Source organism: Erithacus rubecula, assembly GCF_903797595.1.
Source record: "Erithacus rubecula genome assembly, contig: scaffold_894_arrow_ctg1, whole genome shotgun sequence".
NCBI lineage: Eukaryota > Metazoa > Chordata > Aves > Passeriformes > Muscicapidae > Erithacus > Erithacus rubecula.
The window spans coordinates 1-12,353 of record NW_027635441.1 but is presented as its reverse complement, the minus strand read 5'-3'; the positions used below and the strand labels follow the sequence as shown (position 1 = coordinate 12,353).

The following is a 12,353-nucleotide window of genomic DNA, read 5'->3' as shown; positions in this document are numbered from 1 at the left end:
ACCAGCAGCAGACCCTGGGCCAGCTGAGCTCCGAGCTCCAGCCCCAACCATTCCCCAATCCCAGGGACTATGGATTCTACAAGAATTAAAAATTAACAGGGAGCGTTGTACATTAGAGGGGAATCTCAGGTATCTTAGGGGAGTCTGTGCCTCTCGAGTGCCTCAGCCCATGGGGAAAGAGAGAGGGAGATTGGGATAAAAGGAGGCTGTGTGCTCCAAAAATCTGAGAGACCCAGGGGAATGTCCCATGGGCTCTCCCTTTATTCCAATAAAGCCAAAAGGACTCCTCTGTCTCCTTTTTGGACATGAACCTCTGGTGTTTGTGGGTTAATTTTCCTGACAGTGATGATGGTGATGATGGTGATGGTGATGGCACTGCCAGGCTGGCTGCCAGGAACAGACCCCGCTCCCAAGCTCTCCCCTGAGCCGAGGGCGAGCACAGCCGGGCCGGGGACACGGCGGGGACACGGCGGGGACAGCGGGCACGGCACGGAGTGTGGATCGCAGGAGGCCCCTCCTGGCCAGAAGGCAGCACTGCCACTGTCACCGCGTCACTGTCACCGCCTCAGTGTCACCGCCTGTGTCACCGCCTCAGTGTCACCGCCCCCCTGCCGCCTCCCGCAGTGCCAGCCCTGTCTCCCTGTGCCGCTCCCTTGTCACCTGAGCTGTCACCAGGTCCCCGCTCTGGGTGATGGGCACCAGCACAGGAGCTCCAGGCCGGGCTTTACAGCCAGGACTTGCCTAGGACAGCCCTGACACTGCTCTGGGAACAGCCCTGAGCGTGGCACTGACCTCTGACACAAGCCAGAATCAGGAAATCACACAATGCTTGGGTTGGAGGGACCCCAAATCCCACCCAGTGCCACCAGGGTCCCCTCCCACTGTCCCATTGCTCCAGCCCCAGTGTCCAGCCTGGAGCTGAACATTCCAGGGATCCAGGGGCAGCCACAGCTGCTCTGGCAATTCCATCCCAGCCTGTCTCAGGGAACAATTCCTGATTCCCAGTATCCCATCAAACCCTACTCTGCAGCCATTCCCTGTGTCCTGTCCCTCCCTGCCTTGTCCCCAGTCCCTCTCCAGGGGCTCTGAGCTCTCCCTGCAGCTCCTCCTGTCCAGGTGAGCACCCCCAGCTCTGGCAGCCTCAGCTGATCCTCTGAGCTCTCTCGGCCTTCACCCAGGTGGGGTCTGGGCTGTGGCTCACCTGTGCCCAGCTGGGCCTGGCTTAGGGACACTCATTGCTGGGAGCAGCCAGGACCAGTGTCCAGCAGCCTCCCTTTGCCCCAGCTGGTCCCAGGTGTGGCCAGAATGAGCCCAGCACCTTTGGAGCGCCCCAAGACAAGAGCCAAAGCTGGACAAAGGCTTCCAGCTGTGCTTTTGCAGCCTTTCCTGAGGCTCTGAGGGGTCTGTGTGCTCCTCACACAGCACAGGAGGCAGTGGAGAGGCTGAGGAGCTGCTCAGCTCCCATGGAAACCCAGAGGAGCTGACAGGAATTGAGATGAGAGTTCAGGCAGGAGCCGCTCCCTGCAGCGTCCCTGGAGGGAGCTGGGGCTGCAGAGCTGCCCAGCCTGCTCTGAGGGGCTGTGGCAGCAGCAGCACAGCCAGAATGGGGGGAAAACCAGTTTGGTGGAGGTGACTGGGTGTTAAAAAGCACCCAAGCCTGGCACCCAGATCGGGAGACGCTGTCAAACCCAGCATGAACCAGACAAGGGGACAAGGGACCTTTGGGCCAGGGAAAATTCACCTGAACATCCCTGGTGGTGGCAGAGCTCTCCAGGAGGGTCCAGCCAGGGCACAGCCTCTGTTTGTTCTCTCTCTCAGGGGCTGACTGCAGCACTTGGTGACAGAGTGAGCTGGAGATCAAAGCAAAGGGACAAACCCCCAGAACTGGGGGCTGTGAGTGGGGTCTGAGACCCTCCCTGTGCTGCCAGGGCAGGTCCAGCTCCCAGGGACCCACCCTGTGCTGGACACCTGACCAGGGACTCCCAGACAGGCACCTGTCCCACGTTCCCTGACCCTGGGCTTTGTTTGGCAGCACACCCTGGCTGTCTGCCACGCTATGGCACCAGTGTCCCTCTGTCCTGGGCACTGTGCCACGGTGGCACCCGCCCACCAGGCAGGGAACCTCAGCTGCCCAGGCTGGTGCAGCACTGGCACATCCCAGCTCCCAGATTTGGTGTCAGCTCCTCCTCATCCAGTTCCAGTGCTAGAGAAATGGGACAGCTGGTCCCAGGCCAAGGCTCTGAAGGTGCTTCTGCACATGCTGTGATGCTGGGGTGTCACCCAGACCCCTCCCTCCCTCCCTCTGCAGCACTTTCACCTCCTCCATCCCTTAATCAGAGTGTTTGCTGTGATTTATGTCAATTTTTAAGTGTTTAATTACTTCCACGATACCTTCAGTTGGGTTATCTTACTTGAGCCCTCCCTCTGCAGCCAGGAATTTTCCCTAGGGACTTTGGCTCTTAATTATATTAATGTCATAATTAGCTCTCAACTTGACTAACCCTAAGCACTATGTGTGTCTGTGCCTATAAACCCCCTGCCAAATCAGGCTGGATTTGTCCCAAGCTCCTCTGTGACTCACCCAGTAAATCAGAGCTGCAGAAGGTTTGGGGTGGCAGGGGATGCACTGCTCAGTGTCCCAGGTTCCATCCTGCTCTGTTTCCTGCAGGTGCTGGATCCCAACCTGGCAATTCCCCCATCCCACAGCTTTGGGGGAGCAGGGACCCAAAGAGAGGAGGGGGACTCTCCTCCACCTGCTCAGACCACTGCACTCAAACACTGGGGGCCTGGGGAGACCTTGGCTGTATCTCAGGTGCTGAAGCAATGGAAGGGTCAGAAATTCAGACCTGTCCTGGCTGTTATAGCTTTACACAGCAGCCGGGTTTGCAGGATATCCACAGGAGCTTTGGACAGAACCTGCCCCAGCTACTCCCTCAGCCCATCCAAACCATCCCAAACCATCCCATTCCTGCCAGGCTCTGGGCCTGGGCTGGAATTAATGAGCAGTTCCACACCTCCCAGGTTAGCAGGGAAGCAGGAGAGAGCAGGAGCTGCCAGATGAATATTAAACCCACAGAGCTGCTCAGCAATATTTTATGCTTTTACTGAGTTGGACTTCAATGCTTGTGGGGGAAAAAAAATGAAATAATCCTGAGCAATGCAAGGACTCCAGGGAATTAGTATCTTCCCCTGGCATAAAAGCCTCATTTTTTTATGGAACACAAATGAGTTCTGTGCAGACAGGAAGGTCTGGGAGCACCTTGCTGTATCTGCCAGCTGATGTTTCTAAGTGTCTACAGAAAGTTGGGAGGACCGTGAGGTGATGCATAAAATACTGTAATTTTTAAAATGGGAAAATAGGTGGGAAAGGGCCTGGGAGTGGGGGAGAGCTCCTTTTTTTCCTGCTGCATTGCGGCTGCAGAGTTGAGAATCTCCGTTAGGCTTTGCTGCTGTAAATTAAGAAGCATCAAACACACAGAGACAAAAAAATAAGCAAAAAACTCTGAAATCTTACGGCTCCAAGTCAGGGCTCCGAGAGGATTCCTGGGCAGAGCCCACAGCTTCAGTGGGGTGAAACCTGGGAAGAAGAGCCAGCCCAGGGCTGCTCCCACCCTGCAGCAGGAGGGGTTGCAGGGGACCTTGGCAATGGGCACAGCCCAAAAACCCACCGTGGGAACAGCCAAAAGCAGGGGAAGTTCCAAACTTGTTGGGGAAAAGCAGAGATTCCGAAGGGAGAAGCCCCAGGGCATCCCTCCCCAGAGGAAATGAGGAGCAGCTCCGTGGGCAGATCTTGGGATGTCACCCGGATCCTGGCTCCAGCAATTCCCGGGGCCAGAGGCTCCTGCCCGTGCCAGGGGTCCCTGGGGGTGCAGGGACAGGTGTCACCTGCCCTCACACCCCATCCCCAAGCCCCCAGGCACCCCCTGTGGCTGCTGCAGGGGCTCTCAGCTGCCCGGGCCGGGCAGGGGCCGGCAGAGGATCCCCCGGGGCTGCGCTGTGGGGCCGAGCAGCGTGGGCGCTGCAGGTACCACCAGAGCCTCGTGTGCCGGGCGGCTCCAGCTCGCGGGTCATTTCCCCAGGGAGGAGCTGGAGCTGCCGGACAGGAGAGATCCAGGCTGGGGAGCAGAAAAACAGAAACATGTGCACTGGGGATATTTGGGGATGTCAGGAAAGGCTTGGGGAGATCAGGGAAGGTTTGGGGACACTCGGGGGGGGGGGCGCTCCCAACGCTCCCGGCCCCGCTGCGGCCGCGGCACCAGCGCCCCCCGGCGGCACCGCCGGGAACTGCAGGGACAGAACCGGGACCGGGACTGAGAGCGGGACCGAGACCGAGACCGGGACCGGGGTTTGACAGCTGGGAGAGAAACCGGGACCGGGGTTCATGTGTGGGGACGGAACCGATCCCGGGGTTCCCGTGTGGTGACCGAATCGGTACCGGGGTTCCCGTGTGGGGACGGAACCGGTACCGGGGTTCCCGTGTGGTGACCGAACCGGTACCGGGGTTCCCGTGTGGGGACGGAACCGGTACCGGGGTTCTCGTGTCCCCCCGGGCCGGTGACGGTTGGGGTTCGGGTGCCGGTCCCTGCTGTCCCCGGTACCGGGGGCTGCGGAGGGAGGTTTTGGCAAAGCTCAGCTTGGGGCCGCTGCCCCAGCCCCAGCTCTGCTCTCGCATCTGTTTTGTTCAGAGCCAATTCAGATCCCTCGCACGGCGCCCGGATCCTCGGCTGGTGCCGGTTCCCTGCTGCTCCCCACGGCCCCTCGCCCTGGCCGCAGATTCTCCGTTCCTCTTTCAGAGCCCGGGGTGTGTCCGAGCCCCGAGGCACCCGCACCACCCCAGCTGCCGTGCGCATTGGCAGCTCCTTGTCCTCCGTCCTTCCCCTGCGCAGGTGACACAGCGCCACTGTCCCGCCCGAGGGGACACAGAGATTCACCTGCAGCGCCCGAGCTGCTCCTGCCCTGCCGGGACCTTTGGACTGACAGCACGGATTGGCAGTCAGCTTCGCCAGGAGTCAGCCCGCTGTTGACCAGGGGATGCGGCTGTTATCAGCTCTATTTATTGCTTGCCTCAGGGGCTGCCTGAGGGGTGCTCGGTGTGTTGGAAAGGGAATAAAGAGGAAAAAGTTGATGGGATGGGAAATTCAGCCTCAACTGCGCTGGCTCAGCTTCACAGACCTGCCATGGACAGGTGGCATTTGGAAGGAGCCTGCAAGAGACATGGATATTTTGGATAAGGGATGGAGAGATGGGACAAGGGGGAATGGCTCCCATTGCCAGAGGGCAGGGCTGGGTGGGATATTAGGAATTAGGAATTGTTCCCTGGCACGGTGGGCAGGGCTGGCACAGCTGTGGCTGCCCCTGGATCCCTGGCAGTGCCCAAGGCCAGGCTGGACACTGGGGACAGTGGGAGTTGTCCCTGCCATGGTAGGGATGGGATGGGTTGACTTTAAAACTCCTTTCCAAGTCAAACAGTTCTGTGATTCTGTGACCAGTCTGACCCCAGTCTCTCTCCTGCCCAGCAGATCAGCAGCTCCAGCTGGCAGGTGAGAGATTTTTTTCTCAAAGAACTCTGAGGAACTGCCCTGCTGGCCTGGCATGCACAGAACCCCAGGTTTTCCTGCCTGGCACAGCACAGAACATCATCACTCTGGTTTTCTTCACCTTTCAGCTCTTGCATTCAGTGGGAGGTGGGGAGAGATGGTTCTTTTGGGAATCTGTCCCTGCTCAGCTGCAGTGATATCCATAGAGCCACAGTCAGCAGAGACCCGGGGCTGGTGTCTGGCCCAGCCCTGATGTCCAGGATGGTGCCATGCAGGAAATCAGCTGCAGGTTTTAGTGCAGCTCTCACACAGGACTCTGCACACCAAGGGCTGCAGCCATAAACTGTGGCACAGCTGCCCTGGGGAGTGTCAGATGTGACCAAGGCCCACCCAAGAGGGAAGTCACGACACAGAGCTTCCAGTGTGGCATCACTCTGTGTAATCCAGAGTGCTTGGGGTTGGGAGGGACCTTAAAATTCATCTTGTTCCAATCCCCCTGCCAGGGTAGGGAACACCTTCCCACATCGCTGTAGGGATGGGGAGGGGGGTCAGAACTGGAAGGATAAAGCATGGAATGGTTGGGTTTTGATAATGATTAGAAATGGGTTGCAGGGCTCTGGAGTGGGTCAGAGCTGGAAGGATGCAAGCACAGAAGGTTGGGTTTCAATAATCATTAGAAATGGGTTCCAGGGATTCTGGAGGGGGTCAGAGCTGGAAGGATACAAGCATGGAATGGTTGGGTTTTGGTAAGGTATTCATTAGAAATGGGTTGCAGGGCTCTGGAGCGGATCAGAGCTGGAAGGATGCAAGCACGGAAGGTTGGGTTTGGATACTGTATTCATTAGAAATGAGTTCCACAGCTCTGGATCTGGTCAGAGCTGGAAGGATGCAAGCACGGAAGGTTGGGTTTTGGTAATCATTAGAAATGGGTTGCAGGACTCTGGATCTGGTCAGAGCTGGAAGGATGCAAGCACGGAAGGCTGGGTTTGGATACTGTATTCATTAGAAACGGGGTGCAGGGCTGGGGGCCAGCCCTAGTCGATGTAGCGGACTGTCACCAGCGGGCTGGCGAAGCGCACGTGGCGGCGGCGGCGGCGCCGGCCCAGCCGTGCCCAGCAGCCCGCCAGCAGCCGCCTCAGCGAGGAGCACAGCTCCAGCAGCCCGCAGCCCGTCCCGCCGGCCTCGGGCTCCCCGGCCTGGGGCGGCCGCTGCCGGGGCCCGGGCAGGCACAGGGAGCCCCCGGCCCGAGCGGCGGCCGCGCCGCTGCCCGGCCCCGCAGAGCCCACGCTGCTCCTGGGGGCCGCGGCGCCGAGGGTCTGCCCTTCTCCGGGGGGCAGCAGCCAGGCCATGGCCCTGCAGCTGCTGCCTCGCTCCAGCTGCAGGAGGATGCTGCTGCCCGCGGGCCCTGCCCTGCCCCGGCGCTCGGGGCCCGCTCTCCTGGCCTTGGCTTTGCCCTTGCTGCCCGCCTTGGGCCCCTCCTTGCCCCCCAGCAGCCCCGCGGGCACCTCAGGCTGCATCCACCAGGGCAGCTGTGCCTGCAGCTCCTTGCGCTGCTCCTCCAAGAGCGCCGGGGAGCTTGGGGTGAGCCTTGGGCAAAGCTCTTGGGGCACGCCATGGTACCATCCCTGGAGCTCCAGGTTAGGGGCACAGGCCGGTGGAGAGGTTCCCCAGAGACCTGCAGGGTTCCGGTAAGGGGAATCCAACCCTGGTGGGATGGCAGAGGCTGAGGCTGTTGTCTGCCAAGATGCTGCCAGATTGTTGTGCCCAGCACTATCTGCTCCTGTGGGGCCCCTTTTATAGCCTGGCAGAGTCCCCTCTGTGACATCATGGAGCAGCCAGACCCCTCTTTGTGACAGTGTGGGGCAATCAGAAATCCCTTTGTGACACCTAGGAGCCCTCCCTGCCTCTGGTGCAGGGCTGTGAAAGAGAAACTCGTGAGATAATGGAAACAAATTACCATAAAATTGGAAGGCAAAATGCAAACTAGAAAAGAGAAGTGATATGATGGGGGGGGGCTGTTTTAGGCACAGTGACCACCAAAGGCAGAGTTTTGGATTCCCAGGGAGGCAGCAGAAATGGAGAGGGATGGCCTTTGAAAGAAGGGGCAGCAAAGCCCGAGGTGACAGGGATGTCCTGAGGTCCTGCAGGATGAAAACGAGAAGGGTCAAAGTCCCACCAGAACTTCATGTGGCTACTGCTGCGAAGGACAGTACAAGTTCTACAGCTAATACCTTAGGTTTGGTTTGGTCAGGGTATATTTTTGTTCGCTTGTTTTTCACTGCTGAGAGGAAACACTGAGACAAAGGATGAGGCAAAGTCTGAGAGATGAGGCCTGGAGAGTTTGGTTTGGCAGAGCCAGGCCCTGTCCAGCACAGCTGCTGCTCTCCCAGCACAGGGTGCCCGGTGCATGCCAGGGCAGGGACGCTGCGGTGGCCGGGCAGTGGCCAGGCTGGGTTGGCAGTGGCCGGGGGGCAGTGGCCGGGGGGCAGTGGCCGGGGGGCAGTGGCCGGGCTGGGCTGGCAGTGCCCGGGCTGGCAGTGGCCGGGGGGCAGTGGCCGGGGGGCAGTGGCCGGGCTGGGCTGGCAGTGGCCGGGGGGCAGTGGCCGGGGGGCAGTGGCCAGGCTGGGCTGGCAGTGGCCGGGCCGGTTCGGCAGAGCCAGGCCGGCAGTGCCCGTTGCAGGCCGGGGCCGGCGGCGCTCAGCGGCGGCGGGAGCAGCACGGGGGCAGGCGGCGGCTGCACCAGGCCGCCAGGCGCCCCCCGAGCCGGGCTCGCAGCTTGCCCAGGGTCCGGCCCGGCTCCCGGTGCCCCGGCGCGGGCAGTAGCAGCGGCCGCGGGCCGGGGGGCAGCGCCGGGCCCCACCACGGGTCCGAGCCCGGCACGCTGAGCGCCGGCCCCGGCGAGCCGCCGCCGCTGCCGCCGCCCGCCGGGCCCGCGGCCTCGGCCACCAGCACGGCGTCGGGCACGAACCGGGCCGTGGCCGCGCCGCCGCGCTCCGGCTCCGGGGAGCCGCCGCCGCCCCGGCCCGAGGCCCCGGCTCCGGCCCCCGCGGCGCCCGAGCCCCCCCTGAGCCCCGGCTCCGGCCGCGCCTCGGGCCGGGCCGCGCCGCCGCCGCTCGGCATGGCCGGGGCGCGCTGGGCTAGCTGTGCCTGCAGCTCCCGGCGCTGCTCCTCGAAGAGCTGCTGCGAGTCCCGGCAGCTGCGGATGAGCCTCGGGGAGCGCCTGCTGCGGCTCATGGAGCTGTCCTGGGGGGAGCTGCCGTGGCACAGCTCCATGCCTGCTGATGTCTGTGCCCTGTCCACGCTGCTTTGCCCCTCCAGCCGGCCTCTCGCCGTGCTCGGACGCTTCGAGTTCTGACGGATCCTCTGCAAGAACCACAGATGGGTGAGACAAGAGCAGCTCCCCAGAACGCTGCACATTGTCGTGCCACACACGCCACACCAGCTCAGCCCAAACCCACAGGGCCAGCCCAGCCCGGCCCACACAGCACGTCAGAGGCCACCTACCCACAGACACTTGTCCCGCAGCATGACCGTGACCAGGATGAGCTGCAGCAGCACCATGGTGATTGCCACCAGCTCACCCATGGTGAAGATGTTGAGCAGCCCCATGGCACCGTCCCTGTGGCGGTGAAGAGGTTCCCCAGTGACGGGGGCAGAGGCTCTGGTGATGCCAGGCCATGGTGTCACCGTGTCCCATTGTCCCTTTTGTACCCCAGCAGGGGAACAGAGGCCCCTTTGTGACAGCGTGGGGCCTCCGTGTGACATCACAGAGCAGGCAGAGAGCGCCGTGTGACAGGGGACAAAGGGGCCATGCCCTCGGCCCGGAGCGCACAGCGGGGCGCCGGGCAGCCGCAGCCCCCACGCAGCTCCATGAGGCGCAGCAGGCGCTCCCCGAGGCTCATCCGCAGCTGCCGGGGCTCGCCGCAGCTGCTGGAGGAGCTGCAGGCACAGCTAGCCCAGCGCGCCCCGGCCATGCCGAGCGGCGCCGCGCGGCCGGAGCCGGGGCTCAGGGGGGCTCGGGCACCGCGGGGCCGGAGCCGGGGCTCAGGGGGGCTCGGGCGCCGCGGGGCCGGAGCCGGGCCCTGGGCAAGCTGCGAGCCCGGCTCGGGGGGCGCCTGGTGCAGCCGCCGCCGCCCCCGTGCTGCTCCCGCCGCCGCTGAGCGCCGCCGGCCCCGGCACTGCCGGCCTGGCTCTGCCCAACCCTCGCTCTGCAGCCTTCAGCCGGGAAAACCAATACAAAAACAACAACCCCCATCCCTGAGGTGTTATTTGTGAAAGTAAGGCTTGCTGTGTTTCGCAGCTGTAGATTCTGATCCTTCTTCCTAGCCCCACTATTAGGGCTGGAGGCTGCACTGAACTCGGTGATTTTATGCAGAAAGACAGTCTGACCCGATTGTTCGGGAACTAAAAGCTTTAATACTAGAAAATAACCAGCAGTCGGTCAAACAGTTTGTACTGAACAAACCAGGAAAGATCGTACACAGACTGTAGCTCCATCCATGAGGACGAATGGACAAAAGGACGTGTTAGGGCATGTCAGGGCTGTTATAAACTTGGAGAATGGGAAGAATTCGGGCAGAGTTTAGGGACAAGCCCAATAGGGAAGGGCAATTAGGAATACTAAAATTATTGCAGCAAAAAGGAACCAATGATAACAAGGGAAGCAGAGAACTTTCTGTCAATGATCAACAAACTAGAACTGGAGGAGTCTGGGGGTGTTTTTTCACTCACAACTACTGAAGGGTTTTCCCACAGCCTTAAGCCATGGTCATCTGCACTTGTATTGGACCTGACTCCAGCACATGGCAGCAGCCACAGGAAGATCTAGTGGGGCTTTGACCCTTCTCATTTTCACCCTGTAGGATCTCAGGACATCCCTGTCACCTCGGGCTTTGCTGCCCCTTCTTCCAAAGGCCATCCTTCTCCATTTCTGCTCCCTCCCTCCTGCTTCCCTGGGAATCCAAAACTCCTCCTTTGTTGGTTTCTGTGCCCAGGACAGCCCCCTCCATCCCATCACAACACCCACCAGTCCTGGAGAGTTTATCATCTTCCCTTCCCTCCCTCCCACCCTCCCCTGGCCAGCACCCTTGTCACAGGCAGCAGGGGCAGGACACACGGTTCATTTCCAGTTCCACGGTTTATTTCCAGTTTGATGGATTTCTCAGGGGCAGGAGGCCACAGCAGGCATGGGGGTGCCCACTCTGGTACAGTCAGACAGGGGCTGGGAACCCTCAGCCCTGCAGCCGGGGGTCCCACTGGAGGTCTGGCACCTCTTCCCCAGGGAGGGTGCAGCTCCTGCCCTGCAGCTTGGGGGGCGACCAGGGGCATTCTGGGGGCGACCAGGGACATCTGGGGGGACCAGGGACATTTGGGGGCGACCAGGGACATTTGGGGGCGACCAGGGACATTTGGGGGGACCAGGGGCATTTGGGGGAACCAGGGACTTTTGGGGGGGACCAGAGACATTTGTGCCACCTGACGAGGCTCCCCCCCCTTGGGGGCTCGCGGCGCTGGCTCCATCAGGCAGCGTTGCCCAGGACCAGCACGCTCATGAGGAAGACCATGAGGAAGAAGACCCACATGAAGAAGCGATCCATCACCTTGGCCACCTTCTTCCACTCGCCGGTGCGGCGCTGGTTGGCGCGGTGGCGGCGGAAGCAGCCGGCGATGTAGCCGACGTTGCTGAGCAGGGCGCGGTGGTGGCACAGGCAGTGCCCCCAGGGGCAGCCCGGCCCCTCCGCGCCCCCCTGCCCCTCGGCCGGGCTCTCCCCCGCTCCCTCGGCGTCCTCCGCCGCCGCCCGCCGGGGGCTCTTGCAGCTCTCGCCCACCTCGTAGACGCAGCAGAGCCGCGCCATGTGGTGCAGGATGAGCCGGCGTGCCCAGGGGGGCACCGGCCGCGCCCCCGGCCCGCAGTGGTGCACGTTCATGATGAAGATGGTCAGCGCGGTGGAGGCCGTGATCATGGTCATGGTGGCGATGTAGTATTTCCCTGCGGGGGCAGCGGGCGCTGGCAGGGGGCACGGGGGGTGCCGCAGCCCAGCCCCGGCCCAGCCCCGGCCCAGCCCCGGCACGCTGCGCTCACCGATGAGCGGCACGCTCTCGGCCGGCGGCATGCTCTCGGCCACCAGCAGCTGGAACACGGTGAGCGCCAGCAGCACCGTCACCCCCAGAGACACCTTCTCCCCCGAGTCGGCCGGCAGGTAGAAGCCCAGCGGGGCCAGGAAGGAGACCATGATGCAGGGCAGGAGCAGGTTGAAGATGTAGAAGGAGGCGCGGCGGCGCAGCAGCAGGGTGTAGGTGACATCGGGGTAGGGCTCGGAGCAGCAGCCGTAGGTGATGACGTTCCTGGTGGCCGGCATGCCCAGCACCTCCCACTCCACGTTCTCCACGAAGTCCGTCAGGGTCCCGCTGTCCAGCTGGTTGCGCAGGTCGAGCTGGTTGCCGTTGTAGGTCCAGGAGCCGAAGGTGAGGCGGCACTGCTGCCCGTCGAAGGGGAAGTAGGACACGTCCACCTTGCAGGAGCTCTTGGTGATGGCGGGCGAGTCCCACCTGATGTGCCCGTCCGAGCGCAGCACCACGTTGGTCTCCATGGAGCCGCCGAAGCGCTCATCGGCGCTGGGCACGGAGGGGTGGCCGTGGGGCCGCGTGCAGCCCCTGGCTGTCCCCTCGGTGGCGAGGGGTCAGTCCCAGGCACGGCCGGCTGCTGCCAGCACCCCCCGCCCCCATCTCCCCGCATCTCCCCCTCCGGGACCCTCCTGCCCCCGGCCCAAGGCTGGCAGCGCCCCGAGCAGCCCCCAGCCCCGGCCCGACCCCCCA

At 62.4% G+C, this 12,353-nt stretch overlaps 1 protein-coding gene across 1 annotated transcript; it reads right to left on the bottom strand.

Annotated features, from left to right (window-relative positions):
• Positions 1–11,027: 11,027 nt before the first annotated feature.
• Positions 11,028–12,255, bottom strand: LOC306816809 (neuronal acetylcholine receptor subunit alpha-10-like). The gene is made up of 2 exons (XM_079333269.1): positions 11,620–12,255; positions 11,028–11,526 (listed from the first exon to the last, which is right to left on the bottom strand). The coding sequence occupies exons 1-2, from the start codon at positions 12,125–12,127 to the stop codon at positions 11,057–11,059; spliced, it is 978 nt and encodes a 325-aa protein (XP_079189395.1). The 5' UTR covers positions 12,128–12,255; the 3' UTR covers positions 11,028–11,056.
• Between the last annotated feature and the right edge of the window lie 98 nt (positions 12,256–12,353).